Source organism: Salminus brasiliensis, chromosome 17 (assembly GCF_030463535.1).
Source record: "Salminus brasiliensis chromosome 17, fSalBra1.hap2, whole genome shotgun sequence".
Taxonomy (NCBI): domain Eukaryota; kingdom Metazoa; phylum Chordata; class Actinopteri; order Characiformes; family Bryconidae; genus Salminus; species Salminus brasiliensis.
Genome location: NC_132894.1, coordinates 12,297,433 through 12,325,023, shown reverse-complemented (window position 1 = coordinate 12,325,023; position 27,591 = coordinate 12,297,433). Strand labels below are relative to the sequence as shown.

Genomic DNA, 27,591 nt, shown 5'->3' with positions numbered 1-27,591 from the left:
ATCTAGAAAGGAAATCAAGTGGTAGGATAGAGAGCTATGAACACAAACATTAGCACATATTTGAATTTGTTACTTATGTACATAGAAACAGGGCTTTAGACATCAGCTCAACCTTTCCAAGATCTCAATAAATCTCCAAATTTTCATTTTCCAGAACTTTCCAAATGGGTTTGCCAGATTAAATTTGAAACAGGATGCAAACCGAAGTCAATGTTAATCATACATCCAATGTAAGTCAATTACTGATTTGAATGGAGTGTTCTGAGAGCGTGCTGTCGGGAGTATAAACAGTTTCAGAACATCAGCCAAGAGCTGCTTGGGATTTAAGAATGGGTCGGCATGCCACAATGGCACATTTCTGACTTTTAAAGAACCCCCCCCCACCCCCCACATCATACAGAATCTTATGAAAAGGACCTGAAAACACTGTAGGTAGGAAGTACAGTGATGTGACCGCATTAATGAATGTATGTCCTCTTATCTAGAAGTTCATTTACTCTTCATTCACACTCTATTCAATGAAACAGACAGAACCCAGCACCCAAGAGCAGTAGATATAAAGTAGCCTACGATAACGGCTCTTGAATAGCATATGGGTAAAGCACTTTAGGGATACGCACACTGCACAATTCTACTTTAAAGGGCATAGATAAGTAAGGAATGTCCAGTTCTGACAGAGGAAAGAACCACAAGCAGGCATTCTGAGTGGAAAAATCCTTTTGTCTGTTTATGCATTTTTGTTTGTACAGTTAAATACATCTGAATGAAGGAGGAGAATCTAGAACTGTGGATTTTAGTCCGCTAACGGACCTCAATAGAGAGCTCGTCATCCTGCATTCTGAAACAGAATGGCAGATAGGCACAGAAAAACAAATGAACAAACAAATAAACAAGAGAACTGATCATAAAAGCTCACTTGTGAAGCACTCATGCTGAAAACTGCTCTCAAACTGACTGGACATATTGCACATTTTTATTTTATTTATTTATTTGTGTTGGATAAGACCATCCCTCCCAGAGCCACTGGCATTTACCCTGCCATTTTGTTGCATAGCCTTTAAAAGGAAGTCTGCCAAGAAAAGAAATCCTACTGTTTCCTCCAGTCTTATCTCGGCCACAGAGTTTAAAGACAACCGATTTTAATTTCTTCCTGTGATGGCGTGTTAAGCGTAATCTTATTTGCCAAAGTTCAGAACATTGTACAAAACTCAAATTTGTTAAGCCAGGAGGGATTTCTGCAGGTTGGTTAATTGGCTTTACTTGCCCATGCGTGGGTGGTCTGTAAGGCATACGCAGCTTTCTCGATTCGGTTTTACTCGCTTTTAAAAAGAATTAGTCTGTTTCCAAATGTACAAAACGTTTGGTCAGCCATTCACTGATCATCTTCCAACTGGTGATGGTACAACACTGAATAACTTCCTTCCAGAAATGTCATTTAAACAGCAGAAGCATACTCTTCTTTGACAGAACGTGCATCATAACATGATTAATCTATTGTAAGACTTGGTCTTGGCTTGTTTGGCAGTACCCATAGGAGTAGGTGAGATGAGTTTTGTACTATTTCACATGTCAAAACATTTAGTATTCGGCAGATCAAGAACACTACTTGTAAGGGAAATTGTGGAGGGGGGGGCCCATTCTTATTCCTGCATCAACAACGTAATTATTACCTAAATGCGATGAAATGAGCCAAGAGCAACAAACAAACAAATTAGCAAGCATCTAAATGACAAGTTCCCTCTTATAAGGCTATCGACCTAAGGTACTATCACCTTATAGCGCAATGGCCAGCTTTATGGGACTAAGGCAATCATTTCTCAATGCCGGCTCAATAAAAACTAATCTGAACTGAAGGTCCATTTTGGTAAGAACATGACCAACCCCAACAAGAACAACTGTGTCCCTGAAAACAAAACAAAAAAAATAGCCTTCTGCTCTTGCAGATCAGGATTATGTGGATGTACCATTAAAATGTTTTTGGATCACACACCACTAGAGACTGAGCATAATACAGTTGTAAAACGAGCACAACAGAGAACTCTCAAATCCCTCCTCAACACCTGGCTTAAAAATGCAACAAAGCTCATTTTCAAAGCAGTAGTGACAGAGATTGAACTTCCAGGAGTGAGTAAAAGGTCAACCTTGAGTTCTTTCTTACACTGGGTAGTGCGCTATTACATAAGAACCCTCTGCCTCAATAACTGGAATCATACACTTTCAACACGTTCGAGTGTTTGGCCTGAATTAACTGATTAAGAACAAAGACTAGATACATGACATGGGCTGATGGGGAGATCTGAATGACTCAAGATGTTATTCAAAGCACTATAATCGTTGAACACGTCAAAATATGCAAACAAACCCAGTGTTTTAAGAAATCAATCATCTACCAATCATCTTTCATAAAAAGCAGGAGAAAAAACAAACACAAAAACAAAGACCTTACACAAACACTCTTCAAATAATCTTACCCTGACATGGCGTCTTTGCAACATAATTTGAGAAGCATCTATGCTTGACTTTAAAGTTCCTAAGAAAAGGAAAAAAAAAGTAAAGTTCCATCCCCTACTTCTTGGCCAGACATTTAGGGGTGTGTTTACATTGCGCTCCATCGCTGATGCTGCTCCTCTTCCTCCTCAAGGCCTTTTCCAGGTGCGTTTAGGGTATAGAAGCTTGGTTGCTGCTAATTGAAGAGGAAAGGAGGTGGAATCACGAGTTTGGAACGGGGGCAAATATACGCCAAGCTCAGGAGGGAGCTGTCGACGGTCCAGTGCGACTTTCGCCCTCCTTCTTGCTGTCCCAGTCTGCAGCATGTTGCCGCGTGTCCACTTCGCCTACTTCTGCCTTTCTACAGTATGTGAGGGGATGAGCTGCTCCTGCTTCATCTTTTCCTCCTCCTCCTCCTCCTCCTCCTCCAGGTGGCCCCAGGCCCTGAGCGCATGCCCGAGGTTTCATTTCTGGATCTCCAGACAAATTACTTTGTCTATCCTGGATCTCGCTCCCTGTGCTTTGGCTTTGGCCTTGTGTCTCCACTGTCACGCTCGCACCTGCTGCAGATGATGGTGACTCCAGCAAAGCACCGTCCAAGTGCGGGGCAGACAGTGCCTCTGTAATAATGGCTTCCGTGATGATTGCGGCAGTCTCGGCCATCCAGTTTGGATCACTGGACGCTGCGGCAGATGGGCTGGGGGTAGGTAGGCCATTTGGTGCTTCTGCCTGTGGCTGGGCAGGGGTAGGCTGCCGGTCTTGACCATTGGCTATAGTGGCTGCATTGGCTGCTGTGGCTTGTCCAGCGGGGCCCACGGCACTGGTGTTGTTGTTTAGGTTGTCCTGCAGCGCCGTCTGGTTGCCTTGCCCTGCCTGCTGGTTCTGCAGCAGCATCTCCTGGATGCGGATCTGCTGGAGGATGGCTGGCAGCTCATAATGGTGGAAGAAGTAGATCATGGAATGCTGTGGACAAATAAGGACATGGAGTATTGAGTATGACTGATATGGCTTAGCCTAAATTCTGCCCTTTCATTGTTCATAAAAGCAATGTTTCCCAATCCTGTTCTTAGGGTCTTCCAAATAGTCCACATATTTATGCTCTCCTACTCTCTGGCATACTGGGACAAAGCAACAATTAATATCTGGTTGAGATACACCGCCAAAACATGGACCATTTGCAGGTCTGTGAAAACAGTGGGTTATAAACACATAATGAAAAGAACCATTTCCCTACTCAGTCCGAACAACCTTACCTGAATGAAGAGCCAAGACGTAACTAGAGCCAGGCTGCTGTACTGTCCATTAAAGCGATAATGGTAGGCATAGAATGCAAAATGGTACAGATAAAAGAACCTGAAAAAAAAAGCACAGAAGAATCTTCAGACTGCACCCATTTCAGGCTTAAAATATGTGCCACATTTGCCTAAAATAAGGTCAGAAAATTGTGTGGCAGTGAGTAGAACTGAACACATTGGTCACTGTTTAAGATACTAGACAGACAAAAACTGAAATATTGTGTTTGGTCAATGAGTTACAGACTGTTTAGCAAATCCATATTACAAATTACCAAAACCCTACAGTTAATATGGTACATGCTGGCAGCTTTCTATGGGGAAATCAGGATCTTATCCAGAGGGCTGTGGTGCTGCAGTTTGAAAGTTTTATGATCACCAAGTACTGCCAGTGTGCCCATAAACAAGATGCTTAAATTGCTCTAGAAATAAAGCATCATTCAGCTCATTCCTGCCTCCATCCTGCAGCGGCTACAGCTCCTGTGCTCAAGCTTGTCCTCATAATTTCACTATTAACCAGCAGTTGGGGTTCAGAGGTGTTGCAAGGACCCAGTGGTTTTCCAGGAATGAGGCTCGCTACACATCAGGGTGCTGAGGAAGACCAGTGTCATACCTGAGCCAATGGCGTTTGCTTGTGTTGGTGTGGCAGCAGATGGCGTCATACTGGTCAGCCAGCCACACGATGAGGATGATGTAGAATGCTGTGGTGGTGTCATTGAAAAACTCAGACATGATAGCTTCCATCCCTGTAATGTGATAAGGAAGGACAGCATATTGGGTTATCAGAAAGACTGGATGAGCTATAAAACCATGTTATGTTACAGATGCATCAATCAGGGTCTTGAATTTCTAGACCGTTGCAAAGTGTAATGTTTCTATGCTCCAACACACTAATTTTAAATGTATAAAGGACTTGCGGTCAGGACCATGTATACACACAGTTGCAGGCAGCACGTTTAGTACACGTCCACTGTGTGGGACATGCAGGTGCAATGACCTACAGGTGCTGTGACCTACCGACAAGAGCCAGGATCACAGTAAGAAGAGGAGCTGCTGGGAACGCAATGGTCATGTTCATCTCTAGCATCTGCAGGAGGTCCACTGCACACGGAAGAAATGTCATTTTAAACCAAACAAGGGCAGACATAGTGCCACAGACAATTGTTTTGTAGTAGAGTATTTTCCTAGTCCTATGTATTGTTGGAGTGGAGTATGAGCCTTCTTTAAGCTTACCTATAAAGACAAAAATCTGGTGGTGGGAATAGCGAAGCAGCATGGACACAGAGAGGGTCTGTGGCAGATAGGGAATACAAATTAAATGAATACACGGCATCTGAACAAACAGTAGGTAATATTAAGAACAGCTTCTTCTTTTTAAGTATCAACAATGTATGTCAAAAAGTTGTATGGACACCCAGAGCGGTGGGCAGCCAACTCCAGCGCCCGGGGAGCAGAGAGGGTAAAGGGCCTTGCTCAAGGGCCCAACAGTGGCAGCTTGCCAAGCCCCGGAATCGGGAATGGTTGCATCATATCCATAAATGGAGCATATGGACACTATACCCAATGGCAAACAAGAAGAGTATTCACTGGAGAAACGGAGCTCCATCCAATACCGTTGGGATACGCTAAAGTGGTGTTCATGATCTAGAACTAATCATCAAACATCAGTACCTGGCCATATCAATGTTTTCGCAACTGGATGCAGTAGCAAAAAGCATTTCCAGTAGAGTAGAGAAAGTAACTTAAACAAAAGAAGGGGAGCAGACTCCTTTTGTGTTTACATGTGTCCACAAACTTTTGTCCACCTGGTGAATTCTAAATCTCTCTTATTTATTTTATTATTTTTCTTATAGGCAAAATAACTGTAGCAATAATTATACTATATTTCCTGTTGCAAACAAGAAATATAATGTTTCGTAAATAAGTAATTTGGCTCTTCTGACAATTCAGTAGCTCGTTATTTTCCTTCCTCCTCCACCCAGTTTAGCTGACTTCACCTGAGGCATACAATTAAACTACACTGACATAAAATAAATAAGTCTTGTTCGAATGATACCTTTTGTCACTGTATGTGTCAGATACTTACAAATATCACCATGATCACAAAGGCTGCCAGGTAGGAGGTACGTGCCATCCACATACTAACAAAACGGTAGTGTTCTCCTGAAACCACATTCCTCAAGAACCCTACGCGTACAAACACAAACACATTAAGCACTTGACCTGTTCTGATGTGAACAAAAATGGGCATACCTGCACAAGCTACACACCAACATACAAATAAATATTCAGATAATAATAACCTTTATTTTCCTCATTTTCTGCTAAGGCCTTAACACTGGACATCAGTATGTCATCATAGCCAAGGAACTCATCTAAAAGGAAGCGACTGAAGCCATCTCCAAAGCACTGATCCTTCATTGGGTCTGCAAACAATGAACAAAAAGTCACCAAGCCATTGTATTAAACAATGCTATTTAGCATTTTCAAATTGTAATATTTATTACAGCACACAAAAGAGAAACACTGCCCCGGTCACAGAACAGGCTTTGCTCTTTTGCTCTTTACTCTTTTGCACTGTGTGTTTTCAACAGGCGTATGAAACTCACCCAGGGTAACCACCATGACAGGAATGTTGAGACGCTGCCTTGTGGTTTGAGAGAGCCTCAGGAAGCCATACTCAAGAGAATACTCCACTATGTACTCCTCCTGGGGCCACACTGCACATAGAAACACACAAACATTACACACTACAGAATGAACTGTTGCACTCTACTGCCCATAGACCTGAGCTGAGCTGCTAAGTAGATAATTCTACTCATCTGACAAAACCATGAATACATAATAAGGCTACTTTTTTTAAATTACTCCTCCTACTGGAGCCAAACTGCACATAGAAACACACAAACATCACACCCACAAAACTACAGTATGCACTGTTTATTCCATTCTCATGTTCATCCCATATCTATGCTACACCTAATCACATGAGCTGCTAAGTAACAATTCAAACAAGACAATTCTCCTAATTTGGCAAAACCATAGATAGATAACGGCTACACAATATATCAGGGGCCTTGGCCATCTTGACCAAGTTACTCAGATAAAATAAACCATATCTTAAATACACAGATCAGCCATAATATGAGTAGCGAAGTGAAAAATAGCATCTATAGTGGCATCTGTCAAGAGGTGGGGTATATTAGGCAGTAAGTAAATGTGTTAAAAGCAGAAATAAAATGGGCAATCAAACCTGAGCCCCTTTGACAAAGGCCAAACTGTGATTGCTAGACTGCAGGGTCAGAGAATCTCCAAAACATCAGGTCTTATGGGGTTTTTGTGGTATGCAAGTAGTTAGTACCTACCAAAAATGGTCCAAAAAAAAAAAAAAAAAAACAAACAAAAAAAAAACTACTCAATATCGGGCACTATGTTACGGCTGATTAGTGTATATACAGGTTTACTGACTATGGGATTTTGAAATAATAACTGTGGCTGAGTTTGCCAATGAATAATCACCCAGCCCTACTGGCAGCCCATTTGCCTTTCACGGACAGTAATTCCGCAACAGTTCTTGAATTCAGTAAATGCACCAGTTAAATGCCGCCTACAGTGCTAATGGCAGAAATCCATAGCTTTGTGCTTCAGTGAGGCTGACACTCAGGCTTGCAGGATTGCAATGCAATTCTGTAGACAGCTAGAGCGTGCTTCCACACACACACACACACACACACACACACACACACACACACACACACACACACACACACACACACACACACAAAGCCTGCAAGGATGGCAGAGTGACACTCCACCACTGACTGTTTTAAAACCACCAACAAAAACCAGCAACCTGTCTAACAATGTAGGGTTGACAGTCACGGAGCCTTCACTGCAAGAGTGTGATAAGGCATTTGTACTGCTGACCTGGCATAACATGAAATACTGATGGAGAAAAACACACACACACACACACACACACACACACACACTTGCAGCAAAGCTTCAGGGATCAAAACAGCCTGCGGTTTACTCGCGGTCAAGACATCTAATTACTATCCAAGAGTAAAGCAGATCTACAGTGGTGGAGCAGACAGCTGATGCTCTTAGGAACGCACTTCAGGAACTTCAAATCCCTCCCTCTGTAATCTCACATTAGCTACAAGTGCAGTTTACTAAGCTAGCCTTAGCCCACTAGCACTGATCTGTGACGTGCATGCTGGTTCCTGGAAGGTGTGACGGGGTCAGTGAATGGGGGAAACGGAAAGAAATACGTGAACAATAGGGAGGGGGCATCGCGGCCAGGAGCAGATGAAGGGAAGCAAGTGGGGAAGAAGGACATGAGGTCACAGGAGAGGAGGAGTGCAGCGGGATGTCTGCAGTGCCAGGATGAAGGAGGTAGATATGAGGAGCTTTACCTGCTCGAGTGAGCATCTCAATCTCGGAGACAGTCTCCTTCAGCGGCTGCATACCTTTAGAGGGCGCCTGGCTGAAGGAGAGGTCCTGCGTATCGTTCCCACCCAAGCCCGGGGTGCCAGCGCTCAGTGAGGGCTTCAGACGTGGCTCAATGTCCAGCTCAAACTGTAGCATCAAGAGAGAAATCATGTGGTTAAATGCTTGTAATGATTAAAAAATGTTTTAACACCATCTGTCTTTTGATGTTTGTCTATCGAGTCTTAAAGCCTAGAAAAGGCTTGTGGAAGTGTCAGAAGGCCCCTAGAGAAGTTCTAACATCCATTATTCTGAGGACAAAGCAAAACAATTGCTGTTATATCCAACATTGCATCTTATGCCAGATGTCGGCATTCGGGCAAAATCAAACAGAAAACACTAGATCTAGTCAATATTGAGTGTCATCACCCACCTCTACAAAATTGAGGGGAAAATGTATAGATTTACAGACACAACATAGCAGTAATTTCCAATAACTACATTTTTGACAAAAAAAAAGTATGTAAATAAAATAAAAAAAATAAATAAATAAAAAACAAGTAAAAAAAAAATTACTTGTACTTGTAGCCCATGCTGGAATACAAAACATCCTATTGCAACCATAAGCAGTACAATTCCATGCTCAAGTTCACAGCAGTACTTATATAGCAGTATACTAAAAAATATAAAAATCACAGCTGATGATCGGACAATATTTGATTACATCTCGCTGTAGCTCGGATGTAGCTTGACTTTGTTTTTGTTGTTTTTGACCCATTATCAATAGGATTGGTGCCATGTCTAGACATAACAGTAATAGTGTAAAAATTTAGGTAGTTAATAATAGCCTTTTGTGCAATACTAAGGTTAGAAAACACTTCAATAAAACAGAAAACATGGTACTGTTCCATCTTTAGTTGTGTGTGTGTGTATATATATATATATATATATATATATATATATATATATATATATATATATGTAGTTTAGGTTTTAACAAAAGCAAAAGAAATAACATTTCTGAACACTAAATAGAAAAATGAATATTAATGTAATCAACAAATAATATAAGGTTCTAATTTTATGCCAGTCTTATTTTTTTCTGGCTCTAACAAACTTAAATACAGAGTAAAAAGGCCTTTCCTGAGATAAAGTGAGCATGAAAAACAAAACAAAACAAAAAAATTTAAGCACTCCCAACCCAGAACAGGGAAACTCTGTCCTATAACAGAAGAACTTCATGCATGGATTCCAATTTACTGACCCTGACAGAGCTGTTATCAAACATTTCCATGGTCATTTCTTCCTCCTCCTCCTCTTCTTGGTGAACTGGAGCTTGGCCGGTGTCCTCTGTGTCTCCACTGGGTTCTTTGACCAGTCCCTGGAACCCTTCGGTCTCATAAAATTGCAAGAATATGGGCGCACGGCTTGAGTTACGCTGGATCTCCACGCGCAAGATACCGTCACGCGGCCACTTCTCACGTACATGCTCAAGGCAGTTAATGGGCGATCGGGAGAAGGCGATGTGGATGTAGGCCAGAATGAATAGCACAAACAAGGCCTGCCAATAAGGGGAACATGATTAGGGTGGAGTCCACACACACACACAAAACAACAACCAAAATACAAAAACCAAAATACATTTATTACTTTATACAAATTTCCAATGCTCTTACATCAGGTAACATACACCCACAATGGCCAACATCACGCTTGGTGATGAGGGGGTAGAGGGAGGGCCATCTTCCAGGAAAATGACAGCTCTCTGTGCTCTCTGAGAATCAAACCTGTAATCTACCAATGATGGGGTCAAGACTTAAAGACTGCTGTGCCCCCAGGAGCCCCCTACCATGTTTGATCTGAGGCTCTTTTGCATTATGAACTGGTTTTAAAAACTCAGACAGATTTTATAGGCATCATTTCTATGGAGCATTTATTTTGACTCACAAGGCTTTCAGATATTGTAAAATAATAAATAAATATAAACAGGGCATACGATTTTACAAAGACAAAACTCAACATATAGCTGTATGACTCCTGAGACTGGAAAAGTACATAAATGTTCAGTTTCAGTGGGTTTGATTCATGACGACCAGGGTACAAAAGGCAGGAGGACACAGTACACTGAGATTAGGCATTACATTAAATACTTGGAAACAAAATGGAGATGTGATGGGGATGTTTCATATAACAAACCAAGCCTGTCCCAGCACTGGAGTGTGGGTCCGTGTATATGATGCTGTTTTCTTGGCCGTGTTTCTTCTTGTTACAATACTCTAATCATCTTCACTGAAGTGTTTCATTTAAAAACAGGTCATTTTAATGAAAAATAAATACTGGACTGGGATGGACATTGGTCAACTCTCCAGATTTTAACAAGGGTGTCAAAATAAATAAAAAAAGGTCCCTTCCCTAATCACTCGAGTCAGACATTTATACTCAATTCAGCATATGAATGTCTGGAGTGTACTCCGTGCCTAATAAGAGGGTCTAGATGGGTCCCACTTCCCATGTATGGGTATGAAGGATGCTCTGGGGTCATCGTAGACCCTTTCTTTAACACTGAACGACCACAATTGGGCCTGATCTTAAATCAGTGTCCTCACAATAAGACGCTTTAGCCCAATATGGGCTCAAGTCCAAGTAGGGGGTAAGCAAACGAAACGTACCTTCAACAGCACGAAGAACTCGAAAATCCGCCGAAAAGACGGCGGGAAGAGTCTGGCGTAGGTGACTGCCATCTTAAAGAAGAGGGCATGAAAGAGGCGGTCCCGCACGTTGATGAGGGGGTTCTGGTTGATGTTCGGGTTGCGAATTCGGTTCGCCCCGCCATTGTTGTTCAACGGCACGTTGTTGTTGTTCAGGTTGCCCTGGTTGTCTGACATCTCTATCGCCAGTTCCACGACTTTAGTTTGAGAATATGATGGCCATGTAGGTCATGCAGGGAGCAACGTACGCAGATACTGATAACAGTATACTGAACTACGGTGGCTATAGCTAGCTGCCCCAGTAGCGGTAATTAGTTAGTTAGCTAGCTGCCTTACGATGCCCTGCTGTGTTTTACTTTAGCTAGCTACCTTAAAGTGCACCCGATTTCTCACGACTTAGCTAGCTAGCTAGGTCTGCGTCGTTTGACCAAAATACCTTAGATGTGTGTGCCTCATGACATCGATAGGAAGTCGCTAGCTAGTTAGCACAAACAAGTCCTTATACAACCTTATACAAACTAAAGGGGGGCATGCCACACCGCACAGGGGGGGATTTTTAGTCCAACAGACAGGACGTTTTATTCGGTGTTATTCTCCCGTCCTTGACTCAGTGCTGTGTGTCAGCCTTCAGTTTTACAGAACACCAAGCTAAACAACGCTAAACTAGCGTACGTGCTAGCTAGCACTGCTGCACTAGCTTGCTAGCCAGCTACTAGCTACCTCGCTAACTCGCGTTTGCTAGCTAGCTAGCTCCATTTAAAAAAGCCATGTCGTTTTCACATAGTCTGCCAGTGTTGCTGAAAGACAACTCCAATAGAACACGATTCAATAAGCTCTAATTTCGATGGAGGTTTCCCAACCACTTGCTAGCTAGCATAGTCCGCTAACTGCTTATTAAACTAGCCAAACGTGCTAACCTACAGTCCAGTCTGACGTACAGCTGCACAGAGCCCGTATGTTCTGCTCCTCAGACGAGCTTCTTCGTTAAACGCGGATCCGGACAGTGACACGATCAAGTACAATATATGGAGCTGGAAGACCCCTAAATAAAATCCCACGGGAATCCTCTACGACGGAGGCTGCCAGGAACTTGCATCCTATCGCAATGGTCCCCCTGTTTACACGACCATTTTCTAATCAAGGCGTACTTTGGGAGTGACGAGTACGAAGAAAGTGAGAGGTTGGCAAAGACAGTCATGCCGATGTGTTGGACTCAGTTTCTAAGGCTGATCTCGGGTCACAGCGCCATCTCTATGTTGGACGACTACAAACACACACCCGTGGATCTACAGTAACTTACACGACGCTCCCGCGATACTGTATTTACCAAGCCCCTAAAGTAGCAAGGTAGAAGGATAATTAATTAATTTAAAAAATCCCCAAATTTAATAAATCATTCCCTCGGTTTAAAAATATGTTCCTTAAGAAATCGTTTCTTCAGTTTGCCTAACAAGGCAGAGAACGGATTGTTAAATGTAGGGATCGATTTATTAAACTGAGAGGATGCTTTATGTCTCAAAATATGTTTTTCTATGTTTTTATCTATTTTCTGACATAATTAAGAAACCGCATTTGACTCCTTATGTAGAAATATAGATATGATAGATATGATATGATAGAGGCAAGATACCGTCACGTGGCACCTGCTACTGGCACATAATCCATAGTGTCCGCTATGGGATTTGTAATACATTTATTTATTGCGTTGTTTGGTGACCCACTAAATATTTTGTGAAGAGAAATTACACATAAATATGTAACAGTCACATTTACTCAGTATACTGTTATTTCTCTTACTAATACATTAGTTTACAATTATAATATAGTGTCCCTGATTTGTTCTGTATTTAGGTCTATTCAGCATTATCTTCATTATCTTTAGGGCCTCTTAAGCCTTTTTGCACAAATGAAAGACCGTCTAGTTGCTGCATACTGTCGAGCAAGTATCCCATTTAACACATCCTTTCAAATGCATTACCTACCGATAAATGGAAAACTATTATTTTATTAATTATCATTGGTCTGGTATTAAATTGTTTATGAGCATTTTTTTTTACGTCCAGTTTTTAACTCGTGTTCTGATATTAGCTCCTGCACGTTGTGGGCAAATATAAATCACAGCCTATTTTCCCTATTATCATTTATATTAATGCCTATATTCTAATGTTTTTTTTTGTTAGAAAGCTTATTTATTATTTAATATTTTTAACTTGCCTTAATTGTCATATTTACTTATTGCTTCTATTTGCATTATCCCAGCTAAGAGAGCAAGGGTCAGAGCTCAGGGTCAGCCATGCTACGACATCCATGAAGCAGAGTGGGGTTAGGGCCTCGCCCAAGGGTGCAGCAGTGTGTATATAGTAAATTAGAAAAAGTCATTTGTAGTGATTTTTAGTGACTGTAATAATTTGCCCTCCTGTGAATTAGCTCTCTCCTGCCTTTAGTGGTCGGGTGTAACATTAGACCCACCTCACCCTGCTGCTTTCACCTATCTGGCTAAACAGAGCATAAACGGTATCTAGCTAACTGCTGCAAACAAAGTTCACATTTTCATTTGTAGCAGACCTAACTTTATTATGATTTATTATTATTAGTGATATATAGTATTTAGCAGAATACTAAATGTCTCCCACATCGGTGCTGCAAATACTGTATGGCTGAGTGGGGATTGTCTCGGTTTACGGCAACAGCCGTTACACTCCTGACCAGTAACGGCGCTCTGACAGTTCAGTCAGGAGCTGGCAGCGCAGCAGAGGGAGACTCAAACACAGCGACAGCGGTGTAGTTAACTGTTAGCTGACCCTCCATACATGAAACCCATCATCTAGTTTTACTCAATTATTTCCAGAGCCGGGCGGATACGGTGTAGGTTTTGTAAATACGCTGCATTTCCCCTTCAGTCGGTTCCTCTCGGAGACGTCTCGCGCTTTGTTTTCACGTACTGGCTAGTGAATGAGCTAGCTAGCTGGCTAGCTCTCTAGCTACCTCCGGGCTGTAAGCGTAGACTAAATGGCTCTATTCATTTGAATGAGCGTTTGTGTGAAACCCAAAGCAAGTTCAGGGATTCTAGACATTTAAAACGTCAATGAAGTGATTATGGAGGTTGTGTATGTGTGCGAGTGGGAGAAGAGACCCAAAAGCAACCACTGCCCCTCAATCCCGCTGGTGTGTGCTTGGTCATGTAGAAACCTGATTGCCTTTACAACAGACCTTAAAAATGAAGAAGAGGAGAAAGGTAAGATGAGTCCTTGGTTTTCGCTGAAGGTTAATGCATCCTAAGGTTTTTACATTTTCTTCATGTATTGCTGAGGGCTTCTCCTGAGGTCCACTTTTATCAGCCACAGTAGTCACACTTCATTTCCCCACCTCTCTTCTTGTCCTGTAACTACACTGCCTGTTTTTGGTGTTAGACAGATGGATTACAATGGATTCATTGTAGAGGGAAAGTCACATATTACAGCAGCATAAAGACAGGAAAAACATCACTTTTATACATAGATATAGGTAAGATAATAAAAAGTAAATGCTGTGGCTACACGACAAGTAGCTACAAAATGTATTGACAGTCAGGTACCAATACAATATAAACATAAGTGTGAGACTTGTACATGTATTGGCCAAAGTTGCAGTGTAAACTGCTTATTAAGGCTAATACATGTAAAACCACAAATATTGGTTTTCATGTGGGTTGTCCTGTATTATGTGTAATTCATAAACTCTAGGACCTGAATAGGTTTAAACTGAATTGGTTGATTTTTGAATTAAACTGAATTGGTTGATAACAAAAACAGTTATAAATATAGAACTGTTATGTAAATGCATGTGTGTATATGTTTATTTAACCACTGTTTACTTACTACATCAAACTCTTATTTAAAAGTAGTAAGAAAAAACGAGTGTCCACACTTGATGTGTTGTTTATATAACTTGGTCATTTAGTGATTTGCTCAGTTGAAACTGTTGGCTTTCATGAATATACTTAGTTTGTCTCAAAATACAACCCTAATGCAGTCTAAGGTTTTTAACGTAGAAACCTTATGCTTTAGAACTCAGTCATATGATTCATATCATTGACACTGAGCATCCCTGGGATGTCTACTCCATCAACTCGGGTCATACGGAAGTCATCTCATGCTTGGAGTGGGATCAGTCAGGTAAGTAAACCTCAATATGTGGAACTGTCGATATTCTTGCAAATGACACCCTCTTCATCATTCTTGGATATTATCCATAGATGTCCTTAGTCTTGGAACAGGCTATTTAAAAATACTTTCAGCATTGTCCGTAAGCAATCATTTAAGTCCTGCCCTGCCCTGCCCTGCTCAGCCTAGAAACTAATATTTATATATCAAACATATCTTGTAAAGAAGCTCATTGAATCCTTGCAAAAGAGATACCAGATGATGTCGGGGTTACAAGTGTTGCCAGATAATTGCTTCAAACATATTGACTCAGACTGATATTTGAATTTTCTGTTCAGTTTGATCATCACTTATTTAGTGTACTCTCAAATAGTCTTTTAGACTGTCTAAAAAAAGTAAACAAATATTATTATTAATAATCATTAGTCTTTCCTTTCTCCGTAATGCTACTCCTCTTAAATGTAGCTGCTGCTTTTATATTCAGAAATGTTCTTGAATCAGCATTCAGCATTAGCAGATACATACATTAGTGAGAATTCCCATATTGGTGCATTGCTGCTCACAGATGCGCGCACACACACTTTCTATATGCAAATTAGACATTAGTATGATTTAATAGTCTTGCAGGACCTGTAGTTGTGGGTATGTACTTTTTAAAAAGTATTTGTAATATATAATTTAAGTCATAAAGAGTGCTGGAGTAATGTTAGCCCTTTTCACTGTATCTTTGCTTGTCATCTTCATTTAAATGTGTGTGACTAGGATCCAGACTGCTCTCTGCTGATGGAGATGGACACATCAAATGCTGGGCGATGACTGAACACCTTGTGAACAGCTGGGAAAGTACACAAAGCAGCTCTGTGGATGGAGACCCTATTGTGGCTCTCTCCTGGTTGCACAATGGGGTCAAACTTGCGTTGCATGTGGAGAAGGCAAGAAGAACAAAAACATTTTTTTCTTTATATTTATAGGAGCCTGTCTTGTGGACAATTTTATTTAGAAAATAAATTTGATGTAAATTGTTGAAAGTTTCCAAATGAACCTGTCATTCTGCTGGTGGGGCAGAGTTGGGGTGGCCATATTCATATGTATAGGAGGAGATGTTTGTTACCCTCTTAGTGTCGGGAGCATTGCTAGTGCTATTTATTCATTTTTTTCATTCATTCATTCATTCATTTACTTAATGTATCAATAGGTGTCTGTAGCAATATGGTCCTAGAGCACCTCATGTGTTACAATAGGAAAACACCACATTTTTAATTTTAGGATTTATAAAGCACATTCTAATTGACCACCTGTTTTTGTTTTTATTATTTTCTTACTACTACTTCCCAGGTTTAGGAGGAACACAAAGTAACATTTTATATATATATATATATATATATATATATATATATATAATATTATATTACTTTTTTTGTGGTATTCCTTGTTCACCTACCAGTCATAACCAATTTTATCTACAACTGATTAGTCTTAAAGCCACACCATCAAAAGCAAATTGTATATCATAAAAATAAAATTGTTTGATATTAGCCAGTTTAGTTCAGCTCCATATCGCTCCTTTTTTTATTCCTGTTCATCTTCGCTCCACAGTCTGGATCCACCAACTTTGGCGAGAAATTCTCCCGTGTGAAGTTCTCTCCGTCACTCACTCTGTTCGGCGGTAAACCCATGGAAGGGTGGCTTGCTGTGACAGTAAGTGGTCTGGTGACCGTGTCCTTACTGAAGCCCAACGGTGCTCTGCTGTCAGCCAGCGAGAGTCTGTGCAGGCTGCGTGGACGTGTGGCTCTGGCCGACATTGCCTTCACCGGAGGCGGGAACATTGTAGTGGCAGCGACAGATGGCAGTAGCTCATCGCCTGTTCAGTTCTACAAAGTGTGTGTGAGTGTGGTGAACGAGAAGTGCCGCATCGATACGGAGCTGCTGCCCTCGCTCTTCATGCGCTGCACCACTGACCCAGTGCGGAGAGACAAGTATCCTGCAGTCACACACCTCAAATTCCTCACACGGGAGAACTCTGAGCAGGTGATATTATGTGGTGTTGCTATTGGTTTAGTGCCCTATGTGATAAATATATGGTTAGTTTTGCTCTGGTACAATTCACTAAAGAGGTCTGTAAACTTGGTTTGTTTTGTTTTCAAGGGTCTCTGTACAGTTGTCTGATTTAACTGGACTAAAAAAGGGTGAAAAAACACTCTAAGAGGGGAAAAAGTAGTAGTAGTAGTATTAGAAACTTGAAATTAGAAATTGCTACATCAGTACTTTAGGTGGCCAAGTCTAAAACAAGTCGTCTAGCCGTTCACTAGTTTTATATTTAGGCAGGTAGTTTTTGTGCAGAAGCCCTTTGTTTTCATTTGAATTCTGAATCTGCTCAGAAAATCCATCAGATTAAATATTAAACAGTTACAACATCATTAGAGATAGTCTATCAGTATAGACAGGTTTCAGGATCAGGCCTATGTCGGCAGGACATGCCGGGGCCCATATTGGCCAGGGGAGTAGTTTGAGCATGAGCATGCCTACTTTTAGATGCTCATCATAAAGTCAACTGCTTCCATTAAAAATAGCTTCCTTCCCTAATTTGCAGAGACTGAAGAAAATGTCTGTAGCAAGTGAAAAAGACGGTGCTGTGAAGTTTACTAAGGGCATTGTGCTAGGGCTGTGGGTTGTATTTGTGTCTGTTCTGTAATACTGCTTATGTTTTTGCAGGTATTGCTGTGTGCATCCAGTCAGATGGGTAGCATTGTAGAGTGTTGGTCATTACGAAAGGAGGGGCTTCCAGTCAATAATATATTTCAGCACCGCTCACCTGTTGGTAAGTCAGTAATATATACAATTAAGTAGTTTATAAATTCTTAAGCTCTCCTTAATAAATTAGTTTTGGTGTGGTGTACTAATTGCTACATGTCGTTGCTGTCCTGCAAAAGCCTTGTGTTTCCATTTTTGCTGGTTTTTGAATCTGAATCATTTAAGTCTGGTAGCTGTGTTTTTACATTGTGTTCAATGTAATGCTGAACGGATCAATAGAAATGCTCCAAAATGTCTTGAAATATATTTGCAGTGATTTCCAGTAAAAATGAGGTTCTTTCTTCTGTAAAGCTCCAAGGTTTTTGTGTGATGACAACAATATGATACTGCTATGTAATTATGCACTAAATTTTATCTTCCATTGACAGTGGGTGAAAAGCAGCCGATGATTCTGAAGTGGCGAATTCTTTCGGCCACAAATGACTTGGACCGTGTTTCTGCAGTGGCTCTACCTAAACTGCCCATCTCAATCTCCAACACTGACCTTAAAGTTGCCTCAGACACAAAGTTTTGCCCAGGTCTTGGTAAGTATCTCTTTTCTTCTGTCAGTAAATATGTAAGTAACTTAAGAGAGTGGAAGAAAACTAGTTGTGTCTCATTGTCTGCTTTATGTGCCCTTGGTCAAATTACACATTTTGTTGATGTTCTAATTAAATAAAATTAAGACATTCCTAAACTGGAATTATGTTTAAATACATATTTAAGTGCTTCACATATTTTATGTGAAGCATAAATTTCATAAATTAACTTATGTTGTCTTGTTTGCACAGGTCTGGCTTTGGCATTCCATGATGGCAGTATTCATATACTGCATCGTCTGTCTCTTCACACTATGGGTATGTTCTACGGGACCTCCGGCTCCTCTCAGCGAGTGGGGGATGAGCCGGCCATCAAGCGGCAGAGAGCTGGAGGCCCCACCGTCCACTTCAAAGCCCTGCAGTTCTCCTGGACATCCCTGGCTCTGGTCGGTGTGGACAATCATGGCAAGGTACGGAGGTCACATTTTGCTTTCTTAAAGAGGGAGTTCACCCCAAATCACATCTGCATTAGATGTGTTTTGGACATTATCTTCATTCGTTCATCAAATTATATTTTAGATCAATAAAAAAAATGTTTAACTAGTGAAGTGACTGTTTACTTTATGTATGCTACTGGATTTGTCAGCATTAATTTCTTCAAAATATAATTAAATCAGTGTTGATTTCCACTCGTATCCACTGAGAGATGGAGATTTGTGTAGGTTATGGCTATAAAGAATTCAGCACCCTAAATAGGGTGTTAACACTGATGAAGTAATATGGAAAAACATAATTGCAAGTCTACCGTGATCACTTTATGTCTGCAGATTCTGTGGAAGGAGCTTGTTAGGAATCTGAAATTGTAAATTCAGCTCTTTCTTTGTTCTTGGCGCAGAACAGGGGACATATTTATAGTCTTTGGAGACAGGTTTGTTACTGACATCTCTTCTGTCTCTTACTCTTGACCTTAGCTGCACATGATCCGTGTGTCCCCCTCCATGGGGCAGATGTTAGACATGAACACTCTGCTGCGTCACCTGCTGTTTCTGCTGGAGTATTGCATGGTGACAGGCTACGATTGGTGGGATGTGCTGCTGCATGTACAGCCTGGGATGGTCCATAACCTGGTGGAGAAGCTCCATGAGGAGTACATGAGGCAGAACCAAGCACTGCAGCAGGTACATGCTACACATTATTCATTTCTGATTCATTGTACTTTATCAGTTTGTGGTTTAAACTGAGTTAGGAGACAAAGGGTGTGTTGATAGCTGAGAACAAAGACTGGGCCGGCAGGAGGGGCTTATGTAGACTGGGCAATGTAAGAACTTCCTTAACTCAAATAATTGCGCATGTTTACAGAGCTGTTAAATAAGCTGTGTAATTTTATCAGCTCATTTATTACAAATTGGGTAATTTTTTATAATAATATTGTTATATTCTATTATTTATTATTTTAATTTGTAATTTTATTTTTATTATTTATATATATTCATGTAACATCTGTAATATTACGAATTAAACACCAGTATTTTTTAAATATTATTATTATATATAATATTGTTCAATATAATATATATTTATAATATATATTTAAATGTTTTGGAAATAATTTGTTAAATGATATAAACTGTTTATATACTGTTTTTGCAATAGCATTTATTGTATATTATCTATATTAAGACTTTTGAAATCCAAGGCATAGTGGAATTTCTTTTATTTAAACTTTATAGTAACTTTAGAGTTGCCTACAAAGTCTGTCAGCATTGGCATGGTCTAACTACTATATATTTTATATATAGTAATAATATTTTATTTATACTAATAAATTCATATATTCATGAACAAACGGGAGCATTGTTCTCCAGTTGTTAAAAATCGACAATGATGCCAAACTTTTGAATTATAATTTCTATTAAAGCTAGAATAATAATTAACATAGTTAGTGAGTGACTGAGTGTGGGATTTCTCTTGGGTTGTGTTTCGAAGGTTCTGGCTACCCGAATTGTGGCTGTGAAGGCCTCTCTGTGTAAGCTGTCATCTGCTACAGCGGCCCGGGCATGTGACTTCCACGCCAAATTGCTCCTCATTGCGATTAGCTCCACACTCAAATCTCTGCTCAGGCCCCACGTGCTCAACACACCAGACAAAAGCCCAGGAGACCGTTTGGCAGAGATCTGTACAAAGAACACGGACACTGGTAACAAAACTATCTAAGCATCTGTGGTTTCAATACAGTTTTACTATCTACACATATGGGTATGAAGATCTATATTAAGATCTATATAACGTTCTGGATTAGAAGACTCTGCTACATGCTTCTCCACTCTTACATAATGTGCTTGATTTTAAGATTAGCACAGCTGGTCAGATACTGAAGACCGTTTAGCTTTAGCTTGTCCTCTGTACTTCTTGGGTTTTTCCAATGTGGTTCAAAGCATAAGCAGAAAAAACTCCTGGAAGTCCAAGAGAACATAATTACCTTGCTCTTTTCAGTGCTCGCTTGTGACTGTTAACAATCTCCTCCAAGCGCATTGAGCTGTCCTCTGATTGTGCATTAGCAGCAGTTTTGTAGCTGCGGTATGCTGGCTTCAAGTGACTCTGGGGGAAGCACATGCTTGCTTTTATCATCCCAATGCTGATAGCATTGTCTGATTGAGAGAGACAATTCAGGAGAAGGAGAGACTTTTCCTGTTTACTTACATCCTTTTTGCACTGTTCAGTAACAACACATTTTTATAGATGCATGTAAAAATCAACCATCTGCTACAGATCCCTTTTTATATTTGCTGCATGCTTCTAGCAACATAAATGAGGAAATGTACGATGTGGACAAAAGTATTGAGATACCGTCCAATTTCTTTGTGAATTCTGAATTCAATGGTATTAAAATGGTCCTGGTTTTGTTGGAGTAACAAAAATTACTAGTCTTTGGAGCATTGCTGTAAGGATTTTATTGCATTCAATGACAAGGACATTAGTGAGGTCAGAATGTTGGATGATCATCACCCTACCTCCTTACCAACTCCCTTACTTATTCCAAAAGTGTTAGATAGGCACCATCCTTTTAGAAAACAAATAATGCTGTTTGTGTTCCAGGGAGTATATTCTATTGGCAGTACTTCTCTACAGGCAGTAGACGAGCTATGTGTGTATACATTTGCACATTTGTGTGCAAAGGGGTGCAATGTAAAGTAGCTGAATGGTGAATTACACCTGTTTTGTATCCTATTCACTTTTACTATAAATACTTATGCTGAGTGTATTGGCAAGATGCCTCAGGCATTAGTGATCTGCACATGCAACCTTATAGAGTCACAGCCAATCACTGACTTCTTCATTCACTTGCCCCATCTTGCATCTCTTTATTTTAACCAGACATTGACAAGGTGATGATCAACCTGAAGACAGAGGAGTTTGTTCTGGATGGACCTCCACTCCAGTCCCTTCAGCAGCTCATTCAGTGGGTGGGCGACTTCGTGCTGTACCTGCTCGCCAACCTCCCCAACCAGGTCAGTAGGACATCAAGAAAAGTGGTGCGAATTGTGGCCTCTCTGTTTAAGCTTTGTAAAATGTTTGGACTTGGATAAAGATCTTGAAATTATGTTGGGTTATTTACCACAGCAAGAGTAAGATAACAACTTGAAAGTATCTCAGAAACACCCAGTCATAATGAATGTAAAAAAACAAAAAAAAAGGTGGGGTGGTGATCATCCAACATCCTAACCTCACTAGTTCTCTTGTCACTGAATGCCTTCCCTGGACAGTAGTTGAAGTAAAGTTACTCCAACAAAACTAATATTTTTGAATGGTAGTGAATCTTAAGTTAACATTGCTCTCTGCAGCATTAAAACTGATACACACACTATCGCACCTCTTTCACACTGCAGGGCTCCATAGTGCGTCCAGGCTTCGGCTTCCTGCGGGATGGACCCTCGCTGGGCATGCTGAGGGAGATGATGGTGATGATCCGCATCTGGGGCCTGCTGAAGCCTGGCTGCCTGCCTATCTACACAGCCACCTCTGACAACCAGGACAGCATGTCTCTGCTCTTCCGCCTCCTCACCAAGCTCTGGCTCTGCTGTGAGTCTGTTGCCCTATAGGCCTTAAAAACACCATCTGTTGTTGGAGCCCGTCCTTTAGCGACGATTCTGAAATACTGGAAGAAAAAAAAAAAAAAGAAAAAAAAAAAACAGAAAAAAGAGAGGAAAATTGTTTGCAAGTATTAGTCTACCTAAAACATCAGTGTAGTGAACCACAGTTGCCCGTTTAAGAAGTGTCCTAGTTAGTGTTCAGTGTAAGGATGATGTATGTTAATCATGTTGAGTCTATATTTTTACTTGCCCTGTGAAATGGTTCTCTGCGTTCATAGCACGGGACGAGAGCCACCCTCAGGAACCGGATGAGACACTGCTGGACGAATGCTGTCTGCTGCCCAGCCAGCTGCTTGTGCCCAGCATGGACTGGCTGCCCATCAACGACGGCGTCATCACCAAGATCCAGAGCAAGCACCAGCTGCGGCTGCAGTTTGGCAAGCCCTACACCCTGCCTGGACTCAACCCTACCTCCCAGATGGAGATTTTCTCCAGGTAAGGAATGCTTACAGTGCCCTCTTGTGTGAGAAATACTCATACCATTTAGAACTAGGCTAATTAACTAATGTGATAAGAAGTCAAGAACTGACTCAGGAGAGGAGGTAATGTGCTACAGGGTGGCTGGATATTTAGTACCTTACATTGTGTACTAATCAAAACATTAAAAAACAACAATTATTTTCTGAGCACAAACAGAAACTTATAGCACTGCTCAGTATTTTGTTTTTTCGAAGAAATTACAGACTGGTGTAGAAACACCTTTTAGAGTTAGCTTAGGCCCTTTAACCCAATGTCTGATACAATTACTAATGTGCTAGATAGAACAGGGAATCTGGTAATAATAAATATGTCCCAGTAGATACTGCTCAGTTGAGAGTGTCCATTTTTCATAAATAATTCCAGTATACATTTTACTAGCAGCATTATATCAATTATAATTTGATACTTCATAATTAACATTGTGTCTAACATTTTATGTACCATCAGGTTTTTATTTAGCTTACTATGGGCCAGAGCGTTCATTCATGTGGTTTCTATAGAAATAGCTTTAGCATAAAGTAGATGGCAAGTCTACATAGAATTACATAAAATAATAAAATAAGCAGATCAGTAAACACAATTAAGAGGACATCAGTAATCAGTAGCATTATTTTTGTTATATAAATTCACTTGCCATTCTGTGTTACTCCATCTCTGTCATGTTCAGACATACTCCGTGCCAGTGTATGTGAGTGAGATCAGGGGATTAAACAAAAAGCTATTTAGTGCTGCCTTATACAGTGGACATATCACCCCACAAATAATAGAGTATATGAGCATATTATTGCATATTAGTGCTAAATTGCTCAATTAGTGTTTGCTATTTTATTATTACTGCTTGGTCATATGCATCCCAATACGGGCAGCCTAACAGACGGAACGTGTTTTAATCAGGTTTGAGCCAGAGAGACGGGTCACGCATAACTCAGCGTGGATAACATACTATGAATGGCCACTTAGTGTAATTTAAATGATTACAGATGTAGCCCACTGTTTATCTGCTAGATGTTACTAAGAAAAAAGGACTCTGTTAAATGTCTTAACAGTATTATTGTGATTGTTATTCAGGAAATATTGCTACACATAAACGCACAAGGATTTTCTAGATATCCCAAGCTTATTATTTATCTTGGTTATTAAATTAATCTGGAACTGTTATTACATTTACCAGAATTTATGCATTTTGACCCATTTGATGAATCAAACCTAGAAATTATGCCTTTTCCATTTGATCAGTTGACCAGCTGTGACTAGCCTACCCACTTTTTTTCAGACCGACCCACAAACAAATCCTAGCTTTAATTATGGAGTAATTATTAATACATTATATTTCCTAAAGAATCCCAAACCCCCTTCTAATTTGTGAATTCATCTACTTTAAGGTGAACCCATTACTGACACAGGTGTTCAGCCTAAATGTTTTATTTGCTTTAAATAATAAAGTCAGTGACCTTTAGCTAACCTTTCCAGAAAGATTGTGTTGATTGTAGCCTGATGTCACCCTTAAATTGATAACTCTGTAGGCATGTCCAAAACTGTACGCTAGTCACACTTACTTAATGGATAAGACACTCTTGTCTGCCTTGTGTCTCTGATGATTAAGAAGAATGAAAACTGCCCAGAACAGTTCAGAACAAACCCGACACAGCCTGTGTTAAGATACTTTGTTGGACTGAATGCGTTTGAATTGTCTTGTAACTTATTTGTAAGGAGTTATATCATAATTGGGGACCTGTATTCAGTGTCATTATCTTACAATTTAAATGTGTGTTCAGGAGTCCAGCATCGCAGAGGATGGACAACCTGCGCTGTTTACACATGGGTACTTGTCCTACTGAGGACAGCAAGGCCTGCACAAGGTATGAACTGACCATTAACTAAATAATGATGCATCACATGTTTTGCCTGACCATTGGATAATGGAATTTAAGGTTATTGATGTTTGTTCATTAAGGCTGCAATTGTATTGCAATTGGTGGTGTTGAAGCAGTAGTTTGAGGATACATCCAGTTTAATTGACCAATCAGTCCAGACATGTTTGGTGTCCATGTGTTTTGTCTTCTTTAGTTTAATTCTGAGTTGAAAGGTTTTACTTTTGATGTAACATAATCCTTCCCTTTTACTGTATACAGTAATACATACATATTTGGGTATGCAGTAATTTATTAAATTATATTATATTAATAATATAATATCATTTTGTTTTACATTATTTTTATATTAATGTTTTAGTATAATATCTAATGTCATATTATTGGCCTTGAGATTTTTCAAATGTGGTTAATTTTGGCTATCACTGTTATAACCTACTTGTAGCATACACCTTAACAAGCTCTCAATAAGCTACATCTTTGTGTCCACCAGGTGTGGCTGTGTAACAATGCTGCGTTCTCCAAACAAGACCAATGCTATGAAGCAGTGGGAGCAGCGCTGGATTAAGAACTGTCTGTGTGGAGGCCTCTGGAGAAAAATTCCTAACTCTCTCACATGAAACTTTCCAAAATCAGGTGGATTATGGATCATGTTCCAAGGATGTGTCTCGATTCTGTTTGTCCAGCACTATTGCCTAGCTTCTGTCGGTCATGTGACTGGTAAGTTGGTCAGCATTGCCATAATGTTCCACATTATGTACGACATTAATAAAGTGATATTTTTTCATATCTGGCGGAGTCACTGCTGTCACGCTGCCAATTCAAAGGTCCATTCAGGCATTTTCACTGATGGGAATTCATTAATTGCAAATGCTGAACGCCAGGATTTTACCCTCTGTAAATATCAATATCATGTTACTTTTTCATATTGTTTTGTATTGTTTGCAATAAATTCCAAGGCAGATTTGGCAATAATCAGGTTATCGTGTGAGTATTTGAAATAATAGTATGAACTAAATGTGTTTAAAATTGCAGTGATTTGCACGAAATGCAAAACAATATTGTCTATGTGAGTGTACAAAATTTCCAAAACATTTACACACAACACTAGTGAGAATAATGACATTCAAATCATTGTGCAGGCAAGTGGTTATAGAGAGCAATTCTTGAACTGTGCACGTTTGTGCTTAGTAATTATCTTTATGGCAGAGTGCTTAAGTCACTTCATTAGACTGGTTTGAGTCCAGCTCAGCAGAGCATAACCCTGCTTTAAAGGTGACTAACACTAAATTTCTAATTACCTCTCCCTAATTTAATCCATTCTCTTATTGGGGGCCCGAATAATGTGTTCATGAAAACTCTTACAGTCGCTAGAAAATGTAAGGGATCCCTTTGGAGGTACTTGGATTGCTGCAATAATTACAAATTAAATGTCTGAATGATCTACATCAGAATTACAAAAAATACACAGCAGTTGTATTGTTAATGCATTATACTGAGCACATTAGTAAACATCCACAATGCAGCATAGAAAAAGTAAGTTGATTCTCCCCCAGTTACCTCCATCAAATCTTCCTGTAGCGTTAAGGAGTAATTTTGAACAATTCCTTCATGCAAATGCTCCAGTTATCTTTTTCTTTATCAGTCATTCTTTAGTTGACTGACTTGATTCTTGTGTTCTTTGGGTCATTGTCTTGTTGCATCACCCAATGTCTCTGCTTGAGCTTGAGGTCATGGACTGCGCCCTCACATTCTCCTGTAAATGAACCTGTGAATTCATTCATTCCTTCCGTGATCACAAGACCGCCTGCCCCAAAGTAGCACCAAACTATGATATTTCTTCACCACACCAGACAGGTGGCATGTGGTTTTGGTGTGCAGTATCCATTCTGTCATAAGCATTGTTGAACACCCAGGTGGTCTTGGGCTCATTCTTGTTCAGTGTCCTGAATTTTCACACTTTTGTAGACAGTTTAATCATGAGATGATTACATCCAGGTTTTTAGCAATGCTTTTGTAGCCTTTTCCAGCTTCATGCATCTCTAGACACGTCTTCTGAACGCTGTTTGCATGGCATGGTTTACGCTAAGCAGTCTTTCTTGATAACTCCTAGTTGTACTAGAAAATTGGATTAGTTTTATGTGCCTCTGAAACTCATACTTAAAATCTCATCTCCCTAATTTTTTTTTTTTTTTTTTGCAGAATTGAATTCATTAAACAGTGTTGCACTGACTTTTTGTAGCCTGCACTGCGGTGGTTCACTTACTTAATGTCACAGTGTAAACATTGCATAATGCCAGTGCAAAAATCCTCAAGGTATTTCCCCAGGGTTCACTTACTTTATCTTGCAGCTTGTATCTCCATGATAACTACAACTTTATTCATCGTGCAACCTTAGTGGAAACTGAAAGGTTGTGACTTGAGGGTATGTCAGCATAATGTCATGCAGAGGTGCTAGATCCTATGTGAAATTCTATTCTTGCACATCTACATGAATCTCGTCTGAAAACGCTGGCAAGTCAGCAAATTTGAAAGGTGCTTTCGAGACCTGCTGTACCCGTCCTGCTGTACCCGTCCTGCTCCTGGGTTCTGTAACACAAAAGCATGGCAGGTGGAAATGGAGAAGTCTATATACAGATCCCTGCTGCTTTGTAACAGAAGGTGATGTTCATGTACTGCTACATTCAGTATATCTGCAGT

General features: G+C 40.2%; 2 protein-coding genes across 3 annotated transcripts; one reads left to right on the top strand and one right to left on the bottom strand.

The window, feature by feature from the left end:
- Positions 1–699: 699 nt before the first annotated feature.
- On the bottom strand, positions 700–12,112 carry tmem259 (transmembrane protein 259). Of its 2 annotated transcripts, none has more exons than XM_072660896.1 (11): positions 10,880–12,112; positions 9,475–9,771; positions 8,198–8,360; positions 6,389–6,499; positions 6,083–6,205; positions 5,866–5,966; positions 5,013–5,070; positions 4,797–4,880; positions 4,393–4,525; positions 3,741–3,840; positions 700–3,450 (listed from the first exon to the last, which is right to left on the bottom strand). In XM_072660896.1, exons 1-11 carry the CDS (start codon positions 11,093–11,095, stop codon positions 2,746–2,748), a joined length of 2,091 nt encoding a protein of 696 aa, XP_072516997.1. In that variant the 5' UTR covers positions 11,096–12,112; the 3' UTR covers positions 700–2,745. The 2 variants fall into 2 exon arrangements, with proteins under 2 accessions (XP_072516997.1, XP_072516998.1); XM_072660897.1 differs by having other exon boundaries at positions 8,252–8,360; positions 10,880–12,111.
- Positions 12,113–13,679: 1,567 nt separating this feature from the next.
- med16 (mediator complex subunit 16) lies at positions 13,680–25,866 on the top strand. Its single transcript, XM_072660196.1, has 14 exons — positions 13,680–14,153; positions 14,965–15,072; positions 15,823–15,992; positions 16,657–17,088; positions 17,773–17,878; positions 18,240–18,395; positions 18,642–18,859; positions 19,361–19,567; positions 20,376–20,586; positions 21,765–21,898; positions 22,277–22,469; positions 22,759–22,975; positions 24,796–24,879; positions 25,385–25,866. Exons 1-14 carry the CDS (start codon positions 14,015–14,017, stop codon positions 25,509–25,511), a joined length of 2,502 nt encoding a protein of 833 aa, XP_072516297.1. The 5' UTR covers positions 13,680–14,014; the 3' UTR covers positions 25,512–25,866.
- The last annotated feature ends 1,725 nt before the right edge of the window (positions 25,867–27,591 follow it).

Coding starts and splice junctions, on each gene's coding strand:
- tmem259 (XM_072660896.1), bottom strand. CDS start 11,095: ATGTCAGACAACCAGGGCAACCTGAACAACAACAACGTGCCGTTGAAC. Junction 8,361..9,474: donor TTGATAACAGCTCTGTCAGG/GTCAGTAAATTG, acceptor TTGATGCTACAG/TTTGAGCTGGACATTGAGCC. Junction 6,500..8,197: donor TGAGATGCTCACTCGAGCAG/GTAAAGCTCCTC, acceptor TTCTATGTGCAG/TGTGGCCCCAGGAGGAGTAC.
- med16 (XM_072660196.1), top strand. CDS start 14,015: ATGGAGGTTGTGTATGTGTGCGAGTGGGAGAAGAGACCCAAAAGCAAC. Junction 17,879..18,239: donor TCAGCACCGCTCACCTGTTG/GTAAGTCAGTAA, acceptor TTCCATTGACAG/TGGGTGAAAAGCAGCCGATG. Junction 20,587..21,764: donor TACAAAGAACACGGACACTG/GTAACAAAACTA, acceptor TATTTTAACCAG/ACATTGACAAGGTGATGATC.